Consider the following 23349-nt stretch of genomic DNA (forward strand, 5'->3'; position numbering starts at 1 on the left):
TTCTACCATCACCTCCTCTCATGCTAGACTACAGGACTTCTCTCGTGCGGCACCAACCCTCTGGAACGCACTTCCTCGTGCTGTCAGACTTTCCCCCAACCTCTCGTCCTTTAAACGCTCCCTAAAGACCTTCTTGTTCAGGGAAGCCTATAACCAAATCAGTAACTAATGAATTCCACTTGCCTAATAGTTGCCCTCATCTAACTTCACACTAACATCATTCCCACCTTTGCAGTCCCCACCTCCTGTTTCTCACCCTCCTACCCATTTAGATTGTAAGTTCCCACGGGAACAGGGCTCCCAATTTCTCCTGTATTTGTTTGTTAAATTTTGTCTGGTGTCTCATATTGTACTGTCCTTTTATCTTTGTTACCTATGAACAGCGCTGCAGAATCTGTTAGCGCTTTATAAATAAAGAATAATAATAATAATAATACGCTACATCGTGTCTGTTCGCACTATGATAAATCTACCCCTATATCTGTACACTTTAGACTTCTTATTTTAAGATATCTATAAAGGAGTATGAACAGGAATAGAATTTTAAAAATGTATATCTACAATTTAAAAAATGTGTGTATATATTTTGGTGTACAATAAGCAAGCCTGCCCTTTGGGCAGTGCCAGAGGGGCACGTGTCAAGGTCCTCAGGCTTTGGGGGCCCCCGCATTGTCATAAAGGTATGAGAAGGTGCAAGGCACATCCTGTATTTAATTTATGAAGAAGAGTTTATGGTATCAGAAGGTTTAATATATAGTGTTATGCTTTATATAGGTAACACTGAATTTTGGGAAAGAGGTGGGCCATACAGCAGGAGGCGAATATGGGAGCTGGGCTGTGGGGCCCCACAAATTTATCTTCCCCAAGGCCCCACAAATGTTAAGGTTGCCCAGAGCAGTGTGGGCATAACAAACGCAAGTCTGAAGTGTTCTTTCAAATGTGACCATATTTACTTTCTTTTTTTTTTTTAAACTAAAAGTAAATATAAGAAAATAGAGAAAAAGTTTGTGGACTTGTATTTGCTTCGGATGGAGAGTTTTAGCAGAGTCGGGGGCTGCCATGCTAAACCACGTGATCAGTGCAAAACCCTTTACAGAAACTCTGTTCATTTCTTTGGAAAATCTGCTTTCTACAGGAGTTTTGAGGTTCAATACATGTTCAAAGTGAATCATTTGGTGAGAGAGGGCTGTAAGTTCTGGAAGTGATCCAGCAACCTTAAAGTGAATGTCAACTTTGATGCTAAAGTGCCCGGTTTTTAAAAATTTGATTAAAAACAGGGGCACTTTAATTCATCAAAATTTACATTTCACTCCTGTTGTGAAAAAAAACTTAGCTTTTAATCTTAACAGCAGCTCAAGCTTCCTCCGGTCGTTGCAAAGCCTCTTCCTGGGTCTAAAATGAGGAATCCGGCTTCCTCCAATCACGTCGTTGAATCCGACACTGATTCCCCCGGGGGGGGAAGCCATGATTGGAGGATGACCTATCCATCATTTCTGACATCAGAAATGGCTTGCGACGACCGGAGTAAGCTGGAGCTGCTGTCAAGTTTAAAAGGTAAGTATTTCTTCACAACAGGAGTGAAATGTACATTTTGATGAATTAAAGTGCCCCTGTTTTTAATTGAATTTTTAAAAACTGGGCACTTTAGCATCAAAATTGACATTCACTTTAAGTAATTCTGAACATACATACATCATACATCATTTTTAGGACAGGAAAGTCAAAATTAAACTTTCATGGGTCAGGTAGATCATTTACTTTTAACAGAATTTTCAACTGACTTCTATTATCAAATGTACTTTGTTCTCTTTGCATTCTTTGTAGAAAAGCATATATTGGTAGGCTCAGGAGCAGCAATACACTACTGGAGCTAGCTGCTGATTGGTGGGTACACACTAATGCCTTTTGTCATTGGCTCACCAGATGTGTTTAGTTACCTCCCAGTAGTATGTTGCTCAGACTTTAACTATGTGTTTAAGCCCCTGGCAGGGGTTAAATATATAGCTATATGCAAGCAAGAGTACAATTAAAACTGCTCTAAAACATAATTATTTTCTTTTCCTTTTTTTTTTACTTGTATTTTAACTTTAAGGTTTCCTGATGAATCAGAGTAACTTTGCAAAAATATTCATCACTTAAGACTATTTAGCAACAAAGGGAAGAAAGTATTCTAAGGTACTCCCCAAACTAATCAGTTTAATATAGTAGTAACGTCTCAAAAATCATTATTCTGCCTTGACAACTACTCAGCAATAAAAGGAAGAAAACATTACAAAGGATTGGACAAACCAATCAGATTTTTCATCCAATAAAATGTCTTATGGTGTTGCAGGATGAGCACATAATTATTAGTGAAGGCTGTAAAATACTGAGTCTAGCTTAAAGAGACACTGAACCCAATTTTTTTTTAGAGAGAGCATGTGATTTTAAGCATCTTTCTAATTGACTCCTATTATCAATGTATCTTCGTTCTCTTGGTATCTTTCATTGAAAAAGCAGGAATGTAAGCTTACGAGCCGGCCCATTTTTAGATCAGTACCCTGGATAGCGCTTGCTGATTGGTGGGTACATTTAGCGACCAATCAGCACGCGCTACCTAGGTGCTGAACCAAAGATGGACCAGCTCGTAAGGTTACATTCCTGCTTTTTCAAATAAAGATATCAAGAGAATGAAGAAAATTGATAATAGGAGTAAATTAGAAAGTTGCTTAAAACCCCATGATTTGAATCATGAAAGAAAAATTGTGGGTTCCCTATCCCTTTAAATATAAATATAGACCATTTTGGCTGTGAGAATGTTAAAAAATAAATCTTATATTACTCACCCGTTCCTGAGTACCAAATTTACCATCAGCCACTAAATGAACCTCGTAAGTAAAATGCATTTCCCTGGCAAGTTTAATCAATAAATCAATGCAGAAACCATAGCAGCACTGCGGAACAGTTGGGCGCCCTGATGAAACAAAATGTTACGTGTTACAGAAGCAAAGCAGAGCGCAGGAAACATAGCAAAATAAAATAGAATACAGAATAACGCAAAAACGTTATTTTATTGAACTATTGGGGGATTCATAGAACAACATCTGAGCAGAGATCTGGAGGTACATTTGTTTGGGGGAATAAGTAAAATAAAAAGGTTCATGTATTATTTAGAACTGTACCCTAAGGAACATGTCAATAACTTTTAGGTATTTATAGAATATAAACCAGAAGATATTATGATTACCTGGTATGGTTTCATTGGGTCCATTACAAATAACCTTCTTTATAGGATCTCCGTTGATCGTAACTTCTTCTTTACAAATACCTTCTGGAAGTGCTGGCCTTACATACACGAATGGCTCCTGGTGAATAGTAACTATCTGTGAATAAAAGAATCTGAGATAAATATAGAAACATACACTTGAGGGCAGGCATGTTCATCACAGCTTCCAACTGTCCTGTATTTTGCAAGAGTCCCAATTTGGCCTCTACATAATGCTGTTCCTCCCATCACTTTCTTCTCCTTTACATGTCATGGACAGCCTAAAACTGTCAAGGAAATATCTGGCCACACCCACAAGCTGCACATCCGTCACTGGACTGCTACAAATTTGCCCCATGCAATTGAGGCCAGCCCTAAGCCTCCTGGTCCCAGGTGAAGAAAAGAAAGTTAAGGGCTTATTAATACTTGTATGTATGTATTTTCATGTCCATAAGCTGAATTTGCTCTTGCACCAGTGGGTCATTTTTCTACGCTTGTCACCTTTGATGGAAAAATATCAGCCATAGCAATATGCATATTTATGTAATATAACCTATAATCCAAAGTTGTTATGGTTGATTTAAAATGATCATTCCTTTTAAAGGGATTTTTTTATTTGTAAAAATCACAGACTAGGAATTTTCAGCCATATTAAGTCCCTTATTTCTATATTTATTCTTAAAAAATACTATCTATATTATCTATCAATTTATCTATCTATCTTATCCATATTAAGACCGTCGAATAGTGGTCATCTGATCCAGCTGTCGGTCTACCACTGCTCAGAGGCCATACCCGCTTGGGACTAGGAGCTCTCAGTACTTTGCAGAGATAAACTCATAGCATTGCAGGATCATTAGTGCTAAAATTATGTTCTCTAACAAATTAGACCATATCATTTTTGGACTATAACATCCCTTTAAAGGGACATGAAAATGTTTTTGTTCTTTCCTGATTTAGATAGAACATACAATTTTAAACAACTCTCCAGTTTACTTATATTATCACATTTGCTTCACTCTCTTGGTATCCTTTGCTGAAGGAGCAACAATAATTTACTTAGAGCTAGCCGAACACATCTGGTGAGCCAATGCAAGAGGCATACATTCGCATCCACCAATCAGCAGCTAGCTTCCAGTAGTGCACTGCTGCGCTTGAGCTTAGGGATGCTTTTCAACAAAGGATACCAGAAGAAAACAAAGAAAATTATAATCAAAGTAAACTGGAGAGTTAATTAAAATTGCATGCGCTCAACGAAACCATAAACATTTCATTTTAACTTTACTGTCAGTATAATTCAGCAGCGTTTGCCGTACGTCATGCACTCAACAACAACCGTCGCACATCAAACAGACACACTCCAAAAAGAGTAGCAGCAAACAATTGTGTTTATTGGGTACAACACAGCATTAACAGCAACGTTTCGGTATTACTACCTTATTCAGCATGAATAAGGTAGTAATACCGAAACGTTGCTGTTAATACCGAAACGTTGCTGTTAATGCTGTGTTGTACCCAATAAACACAATTGTTTGCTGCTACTCTTTTTGGAGTGTGTTTGGATATTACTTTAGAGACTGGAGTGGGTCTCTTGGGTAGCTGGCACAAGGACCGTTGTGTGCTGAGTCAATTGACTTTGCACATCAAACAGACCCAATATCTTCAGCGATGTTCATGGACTGTTGAACGGTAGTGGAGGAAATCCTGCACCTGTGCTGAGAAATCCTGCATTAGAAATTCATCCTTAAAGGGACATTCCAGCCAAAATTGGAATCCACATGGATACATTTCAGTTTTGAATAGAAACATTTTGGTAATATACCTGTATTAGCAAAAATGCTTCTAATAAAAGTTATAGCTGTTTCAAAAGTGTATTTAAATATGCAATGTGCACCCGCATTTTAAACACAGCACTTGCTCAAAGAGCCTAACGTACTTATACCATCTGGTAATGATTAAATTGGTTAATTACTGATATGGTACAAGCCCCACTGGTACTCTGAGCAGCTGCAGTATTTAAAATGCTGCTGCACTGAGAGTATCTAGCTATGCATAACATGCACTTGCGGACAAAAATGTTAACACTAAAACAGTCATAACTTTTACTAGAAGCATTTTTACCAATACATTTATATAGCAAATATGTTTCTATTCAAATATGTCATTCATCTACTGTAGGTGCATTTACATTTTGACCGGAATGTCCCATTAAGTCAGACAATTCTGCACTCAGCCTGGCCAAAAAAGCCTATTTCTCCTCCCTTGTGATATCTCATGCATCCAACCCCAGAATGCTGCTCTCAACCTTTAACTCCATTCTATGTCCGCCTGCACCTCCACCCACTACCAAACTCCCTGTTTAGATTATTGCTGACCACTTTCCCACCTATAAAACATTTACAAAATGTGTCCTTTCCTTATTCAAAAAAACTACAAAAATACTAATTCAACAATCTCACTCCCAACTATGTGGCCTATTTATCAAGCTCTGTATGGAGCTTGATGCCCCGTGTTTCTGCCGAGCCTTCAGGCTCGCAAGAAACACAGGTAATGAAGCAACGGTCTAAAGACTGCTGCTCCATAACCTGCTCTGAGGTGGCGGACAGAAATCAACCAGATCCAATACGATCGGGTTGATTGATACCCCCTGCTAGCGGCCGATTGGTTGCGAATCTGCAGGGGGTGGTATTGCACTAGTAGTTCACCAGAACTGCTGGTGCAATGATAAATTTATCGATATCCGATATAGCAATATCGGATCATGTCCGCTAGCACAATAATAATTCGGCCCCTATATTTCCTCTCTCATCTCCAAATATTGCCAACCCGTCCTCTTCGATCAACCTCTGACCTACGTCTCTCCACTCGTATTATCTCTACATCCCACTCCTGACTCCAAAACTTCTCATGTGTTGCTCCTGTCTTCTGGAACTCTCTACCTAACTCCATAAGACTATCTACAACCTTGTATAGCTTCAGACAGTCCTTGAAAACGCACCTATTCAGAGAGGCTTACCATCTCTCGTCTGTTTTTCGTCCTAAACAAAATCATTCTTGAACTACCTTGACTCACTGCTGCAACTACAATCCATGTGACACGCTACCTCAAATCTTATGTCTCTGCACCCTCAACCTGTAGACTGTAATCTCTCTGGAGCAGGGCCCTCTACCTCTTGTACAAGATTTTGTTAATACTTTATCGTTTTGTATCTTATCACAAATCCTTGTCATTGTATACCCCTATCTCTGTACCAAGCCCTACAGAATTTTGCGGCACTATACAAATAAATGATAATAATAATAATAATAATACTGTCCCTTTAATTTCAAAGGGACAACTCAATGTGGCAGAGATTTTGCAAATAGATTACCTCGGACTGATAGTTCCTTACAATCCCTGAAAATTTGAAGTAAGTCAGTTCAATAAATGTTATGATATTGAAATATAGGGGCCCATTTATCAAGCGCCGAATGGAGCTTGAAGGCCCATGTTTCGGCTCGCCAGAAACAGCAGTTATGAAGCAGCGGTCTAAAGACCGCTGCTCCATAACCTGTCTGCTCGGAGGTGATTGACACCTCCCTGCTGGCGGCGAATCTGCAGGGGGCGGCGATGCACCAGCAGCTCACAAGAGCTGCTGGTGCAATACTGAATACGGAGAGCACACCTTTTAGCCTGTCACGCAACGTCAGTACCACACTTTTAAAAAAGTCCTTTTTCAATGGGACTCCCATAGCGCCGGTATTACGAGTTTGCCTGGGAGGCCAAAAAGTGAGCGGTACAGCCTATACTGACATCTAAAGTCAGTAGTTATGAGTTTTACATTACAAAGCTGTACCACAAAACTCATAACTAAAGTGTTAAAAAGTACACTAACACCCATAAACTACCTATTAACCCCTAAGCCGAGGCCCTCCCGCATCGCAAACACTATAATAAATTTATTAACCCCTAATCTGCCGCTTCGGACATCGCCAACACTATTAAAATGCATTAACCCCTATTCTGCCGCTCCCTGACACCGTCGCCACTATAATAAACCTATTAACCCCTAAACTGCCGCCCTCCCGCATCGCAAACACTATTTAAATATTATTAACCCCTAATCTGCTGTCCGCCCACACCGCCGCTATAATAAACCTATTAATCCCTAAACCGCAAGCCCCCCACAACGAAATATACTAAAATAAACTATTAACCCTTAAACCTAACGACCCCCTAACTTTATATTAAAATTACAATTTCCCTATTTTAAATTAAATTAAAACTTACCTGTCAAATTAAATAAATTAATTTTAAACTGACAATTAAACTAAGATAATTATTAAACTACAATTAAACTAACTACCAATTAAATTAAACTAAACTACACATTAAAAAAATCCTACTACTCTAAAAATTAAAAAAGTATCTAATTAAAAAAAATAAAAAAATAACTAAATTACAAAAGCAAACAAACACTAAATTACGAAAAATAAGAAACAAATTATCAAAAATAAAAAAGAATTACACCTAATCTAATAGCCCTATCAAAATAAAAAAGCCCCCCCCCCCCAAAAAAAAACAAAAACCTTAGCCTACAATAAACTACCAATGGGCCTTAAAAGGGCCATTTGTGGGGCATTGCCCCAAGGAATTCAGCTCTTTTACCTGTAAAAAAAATACAAACATCCCCCCAACAGTAAAACCTACCACCCCCACAACCAACGCCCCCAAATAAAATAACTATCTAAAAAAACCTAAGCTCCCCATTGCCCTGAAAAGGGCATTTGTATGGGCATTGCCCTTAAAAGGGCATTTAGCTCTTTTACATGCCAGACCCTAATCTAAAAATAAAACCCACCCAAAAAAAAAACCCTTAAATAAACCTAACACTAACCCCCGACGATCCACTTACAGCTATTGAAGTCCCGCTTGAAGGATCCATCCAGCCGGCAAGAAGTCTTCATCCAGACGGCCTCTTAGATCTTCATCCAGCCGGCAAAGTCCTCATCCATGCGGCAAGCAGTCTTCATCCAGACGGCATCTTCTATATTCATGCATCCGGCGCGGAGCGGGTTCATCCTGAAGACATCCGGCACTGAGCATCTTCTTCATACGGTCACCGCCGTAAACTGGATCTTTAATGCAAGTGACGTCATCCAAGATGGCATCCCTTGAATTCCTATTGGCTGAAAGATTTCAATCAGCCAATAGGATCAGAGCTGCTAAAATCCTATTGGCTGTTCCTATCAGCCAATAGGATTTGAGCAGCTCTCATCCTATTCGCTGTTCCAATCAGCCAATAGGATTGAGCTCTCATCCTATTGCTGATTGGAACAGCCAATACAATGAGAGCTGCTCAAATCCTTTCAACCAATAGGAATGCAAGGGACGCCATTTTGGATGACATCAATGGGACTGCATTACGGAACTTTTCAATCCGCAATCGCAGGTGTTAGGCTTTTTTTTTGCCGGCTCTCCCCATTGATCAACGCCACCATATCGCCCTATAGCGTTCAAAACTCGTAATCTAGCTGTTTGTTTCTTTTTTCAAGGTTTTTTGTTGTATATATGTTAGAGCTGACTGTTTTATAAAGGGAGTACTTTTTTTGTTTTAACAAGTTTGCTCTCTAATGTTTTGAAGATTGCTTTACAGTGGATCTTGTTCTATGCACTGAGAGCTGAACGGTTACAAGATAGAAGCAGCTCTACTGATTATAAAGGAGTCACTTGCAACTTGTGTATGTAAACAAAAGTTGAGCTCATCGGGTTAGTACGACTGAAAACCTAGCGTAAAGTGTAAGGGTTAAAAAAACATAATTTATGCTTACCTGATAAATTCCTTTCTCCTGTAGTGTAGTCAGTCCACGGGTCATCCATTACTTATGGGATTATATCTCCTCCCTAACAGGAAGTGCAAGAGGATCACCCAAGCAGAGCTGCTATATAGCTCCTCCCCTCTATGTCATACCCAGTCATTCGACCGAAACCAAACGAGAAAGGAGAAACTATAGGGTGCAGTGGTGACTGGAGTTTAATTTAAAATTTAGACCTGCCGTAAAAACAGGGCGGGCCGTGGACTGACTACACTACAGGAGAAAGGAATTTATCAGGTAAGCATAAATTATGTTTTCTCCTGTTAAGTGTAGTCAGTCCACGGGTCATCCATTACTTATGGGATACCAATACCAAAGCTAAAAGTACACGGATGACGGGAGGGACAGGCAGGATCTTTACACGGAAGGAACCACTGCCTGAAGAACCTTTCTCCCAAAAACAGCCTCCGAAGAAGCAAAAGTGTCAAATTTGTAAAATTTCGAAAAGGTGTGAAGTGAAGACCAAGTTGCAGCCTTGCAAATCTGTTCAACAGAGGCCTCATTTTTAAAGGCCCAAGTGGAAGCCACAGCTCTAGTAGAATGAGCTGTAATTCTTTCAGGAGGCTGCTGTCCAGCAGTCACATAGGCTAAACGTATTATGCTACGAAGCCAGAAAGAGAGGTAGCCGAAGCTTTTTGACCTCTCCTCTGTCCAGAATAAACGACAAACAGGGAAGAAGTTTGGCGAAAATCTTTAGTTGCCTGCAAATAAAATTTCAGGGCACGGACCACGTCCAGATTATGCAAAAGTCGTTCCTTCTTTGAAGAAGGATTAGGGCACAATGATGGAACAACAATCTCTTGATTGATATTCCTGTTAGTGACTACCTTAGGTAAGAACCCAGGTTTAGTACGCAGGACTACCTTGTCTGAATGAAAAATCAGATAAGGAGAATCACAATGTAAGGCCGATAACTCAGAGACTCTTCGAGCCGAGGAAATAGCCATTAAAAACAGAACTTTCCAAGATAACAGCTTGATATCAATGGAATGAAGGGGTTCAAACGGAACACCCTGTAAAACGTTAAGAACTAAGTTTAAGCTCCACGGCGGAGCAACAGTTTTAAACATAGGCTTAATCCTGGCCAAAGCCTGACAAAGAGCCTGAACGTCTGGAACTTCTGACAGACGCTTGTGTAAAAGGATGGACAGAGCTGAGATCTGTCCCTTTAACGAACTAGCAGATAAACCCTTTTCTAAACCTTCTTGTAGAAAAGACAATATCCTAGGAATCCTAACCTTACTCCATGAGTAACTCTTGGATTCGCACCAATGCAAGTATTTACGCCATATTTTATGGTAAATTTTCCTGGTAACAGGTTTCCTAGCCTGTATTAAGGTATCAATCACTGACTCCGAGAATCCACGCTTTGATAGAATCAAGCGTTCAATCTCCATGCAGTCAGCCTCAGAGAAATTAGATTTGGATGTTTGAAAGGACCCTGAATCAGAAGGTCCTGTCTCAGAGGCAGAGACCATGGTGGACAGGACGACATGTCCACTAGATCTGCATACCAGGTCCTGCGTGGCCACGCAGGCGCTATTAGAATCACTGATGCTCTCTCCTGTTTGATCCTGGCAATCAATCGAGGAAGCATCGGGAAGGGTGGAAACACATAAGCCATGTTGAAGACCCAAGGTGCTGTCAGAGCATCTATCAGTACCGCTCCCGGGTCCCTGGACCTGGATCCGTAACAAGGAAGCTTGGCGTTCTGGCGAGACGCCATGAGATCCAGATCTGGTTTGACCCAACGCCGAAGCAGTTGGGCAAATACCTCCGGATGAAGTTCCCACTCCCCCGGATGAAAAGTCTGGCGACTTAGGAAATCCGCCTGGGATGTGGATCGCTGACAGGTGGCAAGAGTGAGACTCTGCCCAGCGAATTATCTTTGAGACTTCCATCATCGCTAGGGAACTCCTTGTCCCTCCCTGATGGTTGATGTAAGCCACAGTCGTGATGTTGTCCGACTGGAACCTGATGAACCTCAGAGTTGCTAACTGAGGCCAAGCCAGAAGAGCATTGAAAACCGCTCTTAATTCCAGAATGTTTATTGGAAGGAGTTTCTCCTCCTGAGTCCATGATCCCTAAGCCTTCAGGGAATTCCAGACAGCGCCCCAACCTAGCAGGCTGGCGTCTGTTGTTACAATCGTCCAATCTGGCCTGCTGAAGGGCATCCCCCTGGACAGATGTGGCCGAGAAAGCCACCATAGAAGAGAATCTCTGGTCTCTTGATCCAGATTCAGCATAGGGGACAAATCTGAGTAATCCCCATTCCACTGACTTAGCATGCATAATTGCAGTGGTCTGAGATGCAGGCGTGCAAAAGGTACTATGTCCATTGCCGCTACCATCAAGCCGATTACCTCCATGCATTGAGCCACTGACGGGTGTTGAATGGAATGAAGGACACGGCAAGCATTTAGAAGTTTTGTTGACCTGTCCTCTGTCAGGTAAATTTTCATTTCTACAGAATCTATAAGAGTCCCCAAGAAGGGAACTCTTGTGAGTGGCAATAGAGAACTCTTTTCTACGTTCACCTTCCACCCATGCGACCTTAGAAATGCCAGAACTAACTCTGTATGAGACTTGGCAGTTTGGAAACTTGACGCTTGTACAAGAATGTCGTCTAGGTACGGAGCTACCGATATTCCTCGCGGTCTTAGTACCGCCAGCAAAGAGCCCAGAACCTTTGTAAAGATTCTTGGAGCTGTAGCTAGCCCGAAGGGAAGAGCTACAAACTGGTAATGCCTGTTTAGGAAGGCAAACCTTAGGTACCGATAATGATCTTTGTGAATCGGTATGTGAAGGTAGGCATCCTTTAAATCCACTGTGGTCATGTACTGACCCTTTTGGATCATAGGTAAGATTGTCCGAATAGTTTCCATTTTGAACGATGGAACTCTTAGGAATTTGTTTAGGATCTTTAAGTCCAAGATTGGTCTGAAGGTTCCCTCTTTTTTGGGAACCACAAACAGATTTGAGTAAAACCCTTGTCCTTGTTCCGACCGCGGAACTGGGTGGATCCCTCCCATTATTAAAAGGTCTTGTACACAGCGTAGAAACGCCCCTTTCTTTATCTGGTTTGCTGACAACCTTGAAAGATGAAATCTCCCTTTTGGAGGAGAAGCTTTGAAGTCCAGAAGATATTCCTGAGATATGATCTCTAACGCCCAGGGATCCTGGACATCTCTTGCCCAAGCCTGGGCGAAGAGAGAAAGTCTGCCCCCCACTAGATCCGTTTGCGGATCGGGGGCCCTCACTTCATGCTGTCTTAGGGGCGGCAGCAGGCTTTCTGGCCTACTTGCCCTTGTTCCAGGACTGGTTAGGTTTCCAGCCCTGTCTGTAGCGAGCAACAGTTCCTTCCTGTTTTGGAGCGGAGGAAGTTGATGCTGCTCCTGCCTTGAAGTTACGAAAGGCACGAAAATTAGACTGTTTAGCCCTTGGTTTGGCTCTGTCTTGAGGCAGGGCATGGCCCTTACCTCCAGTAATGTCAGCGATAATTTCTTTCAAACCGGGCCCGAATAATGTTTGCCCTTTGAAAGGTATGTTAAGCAATTTAGATTTAGAAGTCACATCGGCTGACCAGGATTTAAGCCACAGCGCTCTGCGCGCTTGAATGGCGAATCCGGAGTTCTTAGCCGTAAGCTTAGTTAAGTGTACTACGGCATCAGAAATAAATGAATTAGCTAGCTTAAGGACTCTAAGCTTGTCTATAATCTCATCCAATGGAGCTGAACTAATGGTCTCTTCCAGAGACTCAAACCAGAATGCCGCCGCAGCCGTGACAGGCGCAATGCATGCAAGGGGTTGTAATATAAAACCTTGTTGAACAAACATTTTCTTAAGGTAACCCTCTAACTTTTTATCCATTGGATCTGAAAAAGCACAGCTATCCTCCACCGGGATAGTGGTGCGCTTAGCCAGAGTAGAAACTGCTCCCTCCACCTTAGGGACCGTCTGCCATAAGTCCCGTGTGGTGGCGTCTATTGGAAACATTTTTCTAAATATAGGAGGGGGTGAAAAAGGCACACCGGGTCTATCCCACTCCTTGTTAACAATTTCTGTAAGCCTTTTAGGTATAGGAAAAACGTCAGTACACGTCGGTACCGCAAAATATTTATCCAGCCTACATATTTTCTCTGGAATTGCAACCGTGTTACAATCATTCAGAGCCGCTAATACCTCCCCTAGTAATACACGGAGGTTCTCAAGCTTAAATTTTAAATTTCAAATGTCTGAGTCCAGTTTACTTGGATCAGATCCGTCACCCACAGAATGAAGCTCTCCGTCCTCATGTTCTGCAAATTGTGACGCAGTATCAGACATGGCTCTATTATTATCAGCGCACTCTGTTCTCACTCCAGAGTGGTCGCGTTTACCCCTAAATTCTGGCAATTTAGATAATACTTCAGTCATAACATTAGCCATGTCTTGCAAAGTGATTTGTAAGGGCCGCCCTGATGTACTTGGCGCCACAATATCACGCACCTCCTGAGCGGGAGACGAAGGTACTGACACGTGAGGAGAGTTAGTCGGCATAACTTCCCCCTCGTTGTCTGGTGAAATTTTCTTTACATGTACAGATTGGCTTTTATTTAAAGTAGCATCAATGCAATTAGTACACAAATTTCTATTGGGCTCGACATTGGCCTTTAAACATATTGCACAAAGAGATTCCTCTGTGTCAGACATGTTTAAACAAACTAGCAATTAGACTAGCAAGCTTGGAAAATACTTTTCAAATAAATTTACAAGCAATATAAAAAACGTTACTGTGCCTTTAAGAAGCACACAAAACTGTCACAGTTGAAATAACAATGAACCAAATTAGTTATAGCAACCAAATTTTCACAGTAAATGCATTAAGTTAGCAAAGGATTGCACCCACCAGCAAATGGATGATTAACCCCTTAGTACCCAAAAACGGATAACAATTTAATATAAGCGTTTTTATCACAGTCAAAGCACAGTCTCACAGGTCTGCTGTGAGTGATTACCTCCCTCAAAACTAGTTTTGGAGACCCCTGGGCTCTGTAGAGACGTCCTGGATCATGGAGGAAGAATAGGAAGACTGTGACTGAATTTTTACTGCGCAATAAAGCGCCAAAATAGGCCCCTCCCACTCATAATACAACAGTGGGGAAGCTCAGTAAACTGATTTTATTCATAAACAAACGACAGCCATGTGGAAAAATAATGCCCATAAAGTTTTATCACCAAGTACCTCAGAGAAAAACGATTAACATGCCAGTAAACGTTTTAAATATAAAATTATGAAATGTTATTAAAAAGCCTGCTGCTAGTCGCTTTCACTGCAGTGGAGGCTCAAATATAAGTTAAATGTATACAGTATTTTCTTAGTGAAGTTCCATTCCCTAGAAATACCTCAGTGTAAACATACATACATATCAGCCTGATACCAGTCACTACTACTGCATTTAAGGCTGCACTTACATTACATCGGTATCAGCAGTATTTTCTCAGTCAATTCCATTCCTTAGAAAATAATATACTGCAACATACCTCCTTGCAGGTGAACCCTGCCCGCTGTCCCCTGTTCTGAAGTTACCTCACTCCTCAGAATGGCAGAGAACAGTAAATGGATCTTAGTTACGACCGCTAAGATCATACACAAACTCAGGTAGATTCTTCTTCTAATGCTGCCTGAGAAAGAACAACACACTCCGGTGCTGTTTAAAATAACAAACTTTTGATTGAAGAAATAAAAACTAAGTATAACAACCACAGTCCTCTCACACGTCCTATCTATTAGTTAGGTGCAAGAGAATGACTGGGTATGACATAGAGGGGAGGAGCTATATAGCAGCTCTGCTTGGGTGATCCTCTTGCACTTCCTGTTAGGGAGGAGATATAATCCCATAAGTAATGGATGACCCGTGGACTGACTACACTTAACAGGAGAAAAGTGCGCACCAAACACAATAAACAGAATTTATGCTTACCTGATAAATTTCTTTCTCTTGCGATGTATCGAGTCCACGGATTCATCCATACTTGTGGGATATTCTCCTTCCCAACAGGAAGTGGCAAAGAGAGCACCCACAGCAGAGCTGTCTATATAGCTCCTCCCTTAGCTCCACCCCCCAGTCATTCGACCAAAGGTTAGGAAGAAAAAGGAGAAACTATAGGGTGCAGAGGTGACTGAAGTTTTTTAAATAAAAATATACTACCTGTCTTAAATAGACAGGGCGGGCCGTGGACTCGATACATCGCAAGAGAAAGAAATTTATCTGGTAAGCATAAATTCTGTTTTCTCTTGCAAGATGTATCGAGTCCACGGATTCATCCATACTTGTGGGATACCAATACCAAAGCTTTAGGACACGGATGAAGGGAGGGACAAGACAGGTACCTTAAACAGAAGGCACCACTGCTTGTAGAACCTTTTTCCTAAAAATAGCCTACGAAGAAGCAAAAGTATCGAATTTGTAAAATTTGGAAAAAGTATGAAGCGAAGACCAAGTCGCCGCCTTACAAATCTGTTTAACAGAAGCCTCATTTTTAAAAGCCCATGTGGAAGCCACTGCTCTAGTAGAATGAGCAGTAATCCTTTCCAGCAGTCTCATAAGCCAAACGGATTATGCTTTTCAGCCAAAAAGAAAGAGAGGTAGCCGTAGCCTTTTGACCTCTCCGCTTACCAGAGTAAACAACAAACAATGAAGATGTTTGACGGAAATCTTTAGTTGCTTGTAAGTAGAACTTTAAAGCACGAACCACATCAAGATTGTGCAACAGACGTTCCTTCTTTGAAGAAGGATTAGGACACAGCCAAGGAACAACAATTTCCTGATTGATATTCCTATTAGAAACAACCTTAGGAAGGAATCCAGGTTTGGTACGCAAAACCACCTTATCTGCATGGAAAACAAGACAAGGTGAGTCACACTGCAAAGCAGATAACTCAGAAACTCTTCGAGACGAAGAGATAGCTACTAAAAACAGAACTTTCCAAGATAGAAGCTTGATATCTATGGAATGCATAGGTTCAAACGGAACCCCTTGAAGAACTTTAAGAACCAAGTTTAGGCTCCATGGCGGAGCAACGGGTTTAAACACAGGCTTGATTCTGACTAAAGCCTGACTAAACGCCTGAACGCCTGGGACATCTGCCAGACGTTTGTGTAAAAGAATAGACAAAGCAGATATCTGTCCTTTTAAGGAGCTAGCTGATAATCCCTTCTCCAATCCTTCTTGGAGAAAAGACAATATTCTAGGAATCCTAATCTTACTCCATGAGTAACCCTTGGATTCACACCAATAAAGATATTTGCGCCATATCTTTTGATAGATTTTCCTGGTGACAGGCTTTCTATCTTGAATCAGGGTATCAATGACCGACTCAGAGAAACCACGCTTTGATAAAATCAGGCGTTCAATCTCCAAGCAGTCAGACGCAGAGAAATTAGATTTGGATGCTTGAATGGACCTTGGATTAGAAGGTCCTGCCTCATCGGCAGAATCCACATTGGAACAGATGACATGTCCACCAGGTCTGCATACCAAGTCCTGCGTGGCCCTCTCCTGCTTGATTCTGGCAACCAGATGTGGAAGGAGAGGAAACGGTGGAAAAACATAGGCCAGGTTGAAGGACCAGGGCACTGCTAGAGCATCTATCAGTACTGCCTGAGGATCCCGAGACCTGGACCCGTAACAAGGAAGCTTGGCGTTCTGACGGGACGCCATCAGATCCAATTCTGGTGTGCCCCATAGCTGAGTCAGCTGGGCAAATACTTCCGGATGGAGCTCCCACTCCCCTGGATGAAAAGTCTGGTGACTTAGGAAATCCGCCTCCCAGTTCTCTACCCCTGGGATATGGATTGCTGAAAGACGGCAAGAGTGAGTCTCCGCCCATCGGATTATTTTGGTTACCTCCATCATCGCTAGAGAACTCTGTGTTCGTCCTTGATGATTGATATAAGCTACAGTTGTGATGTTGTCCGACTGAAATCTGATGAATTTGGCCGCAGCCAGTTGAGGCCACGCCTGAAGCGCATTGAATATCGTTCTCAGTTCTAGAATGTTTATCGGGAGGAGAGCCTCCTCCTGAGTCCATAAACCCTGTGCTTTCAGGGAGTTCCAGACTGCACCCCAGCCCAGTAGGCTGGCATCTGTCGTTACTATGACCGACTCTGGCCTGCGGAAACACATTCCCTGGGACAGGTGAACCTGAGACAACCACCAGAGAAGAGAATCTCTGGTCTCCTGATCCAGATGTATCTGAGAAGATAAATCTGCATAATCCCCATTCCACTGTTCGAGCATGCATAGTTGCAGTGGTCTGAGGTGTAGGAGGACAAATGGAACTATGTCCATTGCCGCTAAAATTAGTCCGATTACCTCCATACACTGCGCCACGGACGGCCAAGGAATGGAATGAAGAGCTCGGCAGGTGGTTACAAGCTTTGATTTCCTGACCTCCGTCAGAAATATTTTCATTCCTACCGAGTCTATTAGAGTCCCTAGGAAGGAAACTCTTGTGAGAGGGAAGAGAGAACTCTTTTTTATGTTCACCTTCCACCCATCTCGATGTCCGTGTGAGACTTGGCTAGCTGGAAAGTCGACGCTTGAATTAAGATGTCGTCTAGATAAGGCGCCACTGCTATGCCCCGCGGTGTTAGAACCGCCAGAAGGGACCCTAGCACCTTTGTGAAAATTCTGGGAGCCATGGCCAACCCGAAGGGAAGGGCCACAAACTGGTAATGCCTGTCCAGAAAGGCGAACCTGAGAAATTGGTGATGATCTCTGTGAATAGGGATGTGCAGATATGCATCCTTTAAATCCACCGTAATCATATATTGACCCTCGTGGATCAGTGGCAGAATTGTCCGTATAGTCTCCATTTTGAAAGATGGAACTCTGAGGAATTTGTTTAGAATTTTGAGATCCAAGATTGGTCTGAAAGTTCCTTTTTTTTTGGGAACCACAAACAGGTTTGAGTAAAACCCTAGCCCTTGTTCCGCTTTTGGAACTGGGCGGATCACTCCCATGGTATGTAGGTCTTCTACACAGCGTAAGAACGCCTCTCTCTTTGTCTGGTTTGCAGACAATTGAGAAATGTGAAATCTCCCCCTTGGGGGGGAGTCTTTGAAGTCCAGAAGATAACCCTGGGTAACAATTTCTAAAACCCAGGAATCGTGAACATCTCTTGCCCAAGCCTGGGCGAAGAGAGAGAGTCTGCCCCCTACTAGATCCGGTCCCGGATCGGGGGCTACCCCTTCATGCTGTCTTAGAGGCAGCAGCAGGCTTCTTTGCCTGTTTACCCTTGTTACAAGCCTGGTTAGGTCTCCAGACTGACTTGGATTGGGCAAAGTTCCCCTCTTGCTTCGCAGCCGGGGAAGAGGAAGAGGGACCACCCTTGAACTTCCGAAAGGAACGAAAATTATTTTGTTTGGTCCTCATTTTATTTGTTTTATCCTGAGGGAGGGCATGGCCTTTCCCTCCAGTGATGTCTGAAATAATCTCTTTCAGTTCAGGCCCGAATAGGGTCTTTCCTTTGAAAGGGATGTTCAAAATTTTAGATTTTGATGACACATCAGCAGACCAGGACTTAAGCCATAACGCCCTGCGCGCTAAAATGGCAAAACCTGAATTCTTTGCTGCTAATTTAGCCAGTTGAAAAGCGGCATCTGTAATGAAAGAATTAGCCAGCTTAAGGGCCTTAATTCTACCCATAATATCCTCTAATGGGGTCTCCATCTGAAGAGCCTCTTCTAGAGCCTCGAACCAGAAAGCAGCTGCAGTACTTACAGGAACAATGCACGCAATAAGTTGGAGAAGAAAACCTTGATGAACAAAAATTTTCTTTAGGAGACCCTCTCATTTTTTATCCATAGGATCCTTGAACGCACAACTGTCTTCTATAGGTATAGTTGTGCGCTTGGCGAGAGTAGAAATAGCTCCCTCCACCTTAGAGACCGTCTGCCACGAGTCCCGCATGGTGTCAGATATGGGAAACATTTTCTTAAAAACAGGAGGGGGAGCGAACGGTATACCTGGTCTATCCCACTCCTTAGTAACAATGTTCGCAATCCTCTTAGGGACTGGAAAAACATCAGTGTAAACAGGAACCTCTAAGTATTTGTCCATTTTACACAATTTCTCTGGGACCACTATAGGGTCACAATCATCCAGAGTCGCTAATACCTCCCTGAGCAACAAGCGGAGGTGTTCAAGCTTAAATTTAAAGGCCGTCATATCAGAATCTGTCTGAGGGAGCGTCTTCCCTGAATCAGAAATCTCTCCCTCAGACAGCAAATCCCTTACCCCTACTTCAGAACATTGTGAGGGTATATCGGATACGGCTACTAAAGCGTCAGAAGGCTCAGCATTTGTTCTGAACCCAGAGCTGTCACGCTTCCCTTGTAAACCAGGCAGTTTAGATAAAACCTCTGTGAGGGTTGTATTCATAACTGTGGCCATGTCTTGTAAAGTAAACAAAGTCGATGCACTAGAGGTACTTGGCGTCACTTGTGCGGGCGTTACTGGTTGAGACACTTGGGGAGAGCTAGATGGCATAACCTCATTTCTTTCTGTCTGAGAATTATCTAGCGATATATCTTTAAGTGCTATAATATGATCTTTAAAATTTATAGACATATCAGTGCAAGTGGGACACATTCTAAGAGGGGGTTCCACAATGGCTTCTAAACACATTGAACAAGGAGTTTCCTTGATGTCAGACATGTTAACAGGCTAATAATGAAACAAGCAAGCTTGTAAAACACTTTATTCAAGTAATATAATATTTAGAAAAAAACAGTACTGTGCCTTTAAGAGAAAAAAAGATGCACAAACTCTGCAAAACAGTGTAAAAAAGGAGTAAACGTTTCGAAATTTTTACAGTGGAATCATAAAGCCTTAGTAAACTTGCACCACCAGTCAAATAAACGATTAACCCCTTAATGGAAAAACCGGATTGACAAAACGTCAAAAAACGGTATAAAAACGTTCAGCACCTTGCCACAGCTCTGCTGTGGCGCCTACCTGCCCTTAGAGATAGATTTGTGGGGGAAAAGCTTCCTCTAGGCCCTCAAGAACAGCAGGACCCTCCGGAGAAGCAGCTGGATGTCTTGTGTGAAAAAGAAACTGCGCAACTGAGGCGCGAAAATAGGCCCCTCCCACCCTACTCAATGTTATTGGGGCCTAAAAGAAACACACCAAAGTGTTTCTAACTAGCCACGTGGGTTAATAACTCTGAACTCAGCCATAATAACCCCTCAAAAACGTTAATCTTGTTAATAAAAAAAAATGTTTCCTATAGTGTCACCAGTAACAACTTGGCCCTTTATGCAAGCTGGGATTCCACACTAACAGGCCCATTTATCAAGCTCCGTATGGAGCTTGAAGGGCCGTGTTTCTGGCGAGTCTTCAGACTCGCCAGAAACACAAGTTATGAAGCAGCGGTCTAAAGACCGCTGCTTCATAACCCTGTCCGCCTGCTCTGAGCAGGCGGACAGGAACCGCCGGAAATCAACCCGATCGAATACGATCGGGTTGATTGACAGCTCCCTGCTGGCGGCCGATTGGCCGCGAGTCAGCAGGGGGCGGCGTTGCACCAGCAGCTCTTGTGAGCTGCTGGTGCAATGTTAAATGTGGAGAGCGTATTGCTCTCCGCATTTAGCGAGGTCTTGCGGACCTGATCCGCAGTGTCGGATCAGGTCCGCAAGCCCTTTGATAAATGGGCCCCATAGTCTCTGAATAAAGCTTACCCTTCCCTCATGGGGATACTGTCAGCCTTTTCTAGAAATATTACAGTCTGTCTAGAAAAAAATTGACTGAACATACCTCAATGCAGTTTAGCCTGCAAACTGTTCCCCCAACAGAAGTTTTCCTGTACTACTCAGCCCCTGTGGGAACAGCAGTGGATCTTAGTTACAAAGTGCTAAGATCATCAACCTCCTTGCAGAAATCTTCATCCCTTTTCTGCCAGAGAGTGAATAATACACACCGGTACCATTTAAAATAACAAACTTTTGCTTGAGAAAATAAAAACTAACATTTTTGTCACCACACTCACTTTACCCTTCCTATTGCTTAGAGCTGGCAAAGAGAATGACTGGGGGGTGGAGCTAAGGGAGGAGCTATACAGACAGCTATGCTGTGGGTGCTCTCTTTGCCACTTCCTGTTGGGAAGGAGAATATCCCACAAGTATGGATGAATCCTTGGACTCGATACATCTTGCAAGAGAAATAATACATTCAAATAAAGTGTTACACAAGCACACATATATACAGTTTATGACAAAATGAATTATATAAATACTAATAAAATCTTTTTATAAGGTATATGAAATATAACAAGGTGCTTGACTGGAAAGGGCTATAATGCATGTATATATATATATATATACAAAACATGGGGTGGGGTCAGCACTCTCAGGCCGGACCGGGTACACATCCTATGACCCTGCAACATGCACAGCCCTGGGTGCAAACCAGCACTCTCAGGAAGCTGCACTGTCACCACAGTCACAGGCAGTTAACCCCAGTCAGGCCTGGGTGCAAGGCCCAAACAGGGAAAATTACAAAAAAATATATATTTTAATATAAACACACAGAAAAAGTCCAGCACTCACTCACAAGCTCTCAACTAAGATAAAAAGCAGCAATGGAAGAATTAGTTACCGCATCTGGCCAAATGGGAAAAGCCCAGGTACCTCGTCAAGGTTTCTTCCAATAAATCTGGGTCCCTAAACAGCCACACAATGCAGGCTCACAATCAAACAACTGTGGAAAAAAATATATATATAAATATTTGTATGTCTGTATATATATTTACATACATATAAACAAACATATGTATACACATATATTTATACACTTTAGAGCCATTTCCAGTTAAATACCTTAAATTTTTTTTAATCAATTTTAATATTTTAAAATGTGCTTTACTATGTAGTTAACATAAATATTTTAGATTCCAAAGTTCTTCACCTAGAAGAAAATGTTCTTTTTATTTTTAAATATATAATCCCATATATATATATATACGGGTAAAGGTCAGATATTTACTATACACTATTTATTTTGCCTCCGCCCCGCACCGATCCTCTGGCATCCACCTTAAATGAACCTTGGCGAATGAGGTTTACAAGGGGGTGCAACTCATAAGTGTCTAGGAAAACATAGCTGAGGTGCCAACCCTAAATGCTAATTTGACCAGTTTAACCAGTAATTTAACCAGTTTGACCAGTTTAAATACAGTTTTTGAATCCAGATTTTTCTTCAAGAGAGTAATGTGTGATGCTTAAATAAAGCATTAGCTTAATGTTCCTGAAAAAAAAAACATGCAGTGGTATATTATGAAATATTTTTTTATATTAAACAAAGTTAAATAATGACTCTATACGATTTACAGATGTATTTATTTTCATTAAAAAAAGGAATTGTGTGGCGGTATTGAAATGTCCTACACTGATTGTTTATACTTCAATGCAGAACAAGTGTATTACAGCCCTGTTTGGCACAAAAAGGACAAAATAATCTTCTATGAACAATTTTATAACTGTAGTAAATTCTAATCAGCATATGCATCTGCTTGCAAGTCTTGGTATTAAATGAATGATTTTAGTTAGAGATTAAGATTTAACATGAAAGCTTTTATTTCCCCACTGTACAAAGAATAGGATTCCACAGCCGGGTTTAAAGGAATCTCGTTAACTTAAATGAATTTAAAAAATAATAATAAAGGTGCCTAATACCCATGTTGCAAATTACCTGAAAGTGATGCAGCATAGCTGGAAAAACTGATAAGAAAATATCACCTGCACATCTCTTTGTAAAAAAGGAAGATATTTTACCTCAAAATTGCTTAATCTCAAGAAATGAAGGGCTCCGTGAACAATTATATTTCAGCTACTGTCAGCGTCATGTAAAAAAAAAAGTAAAACAGCCAATCAGCTTCATGAGTGCTGATGCACACTTTGCTTTACTGTGATGGAAGGAAGATAATAACATGACTGTGCCTGCACATGATAGATACATGCTCTCTTGTAAGTTACAAGACTAGTATCCCGATTGGCTGCTTAAAATTCATTTGCAATGGGATGTGGCTACTGAGGAAATTTTGAGGTAAAATATCTCTCTTTTTTACATAGAGATGTCCAGGTGATATTTTCTAGTCAGCTTCTCACAGCTATGCTGCATAACTTTCAAGGGCTTCATTGGGTATCATGTCCCTTTAAGATTTATGGGACATCAAAGTAATTAAAAAAAGGAAATTTATGCTT

At 41.6% G+C, this 23349-nt stretch overlaps 1 protein-coding gene across 2 annotated transcripts in view; it reads right to left on the bottom strand.

The window, feature by feature from the left end:
- Positions 1–23349, bottom strand: part of LOC128642978 (glutamate receptor ionotropic, NMDA 1) — a 360366-nt gene that overhangs the window by 171581 nt on the left and 165436 nt on the right. For both annotated transcript variants that reach the window (XM_053695888.1, XM_053695887.1), the window contains 2 exons: positions 3227–3362; positions 2826–2953 (listed from right to left, as the gene is read on the bottom strand). In XM_053695888.1, the coding sequence (XP_053551863.1) occupies positions 2826–2953; positions 3227–3362 (264 nt within the window). The remainder of the gene's footprint in view (positions 1–2825; positions 2954–3226; positions 3363–23349) is intronic.

The sequence above is a fragment of the Bombina bombina genome, chromosome 12, assembly GCF_027579735.1.
Source record: "Bombina bombina isolate aBomBom1 chromosome 12, aBomBom1.pri, whole genome shotgun sequence".
Classification (NCBI taxonomy): domain Eukaryota; kingdom Metazoa; phylum Chordata; class Amphibia; order Anura; family Bombinatoridae; genus Bombina; species Bombina bombina.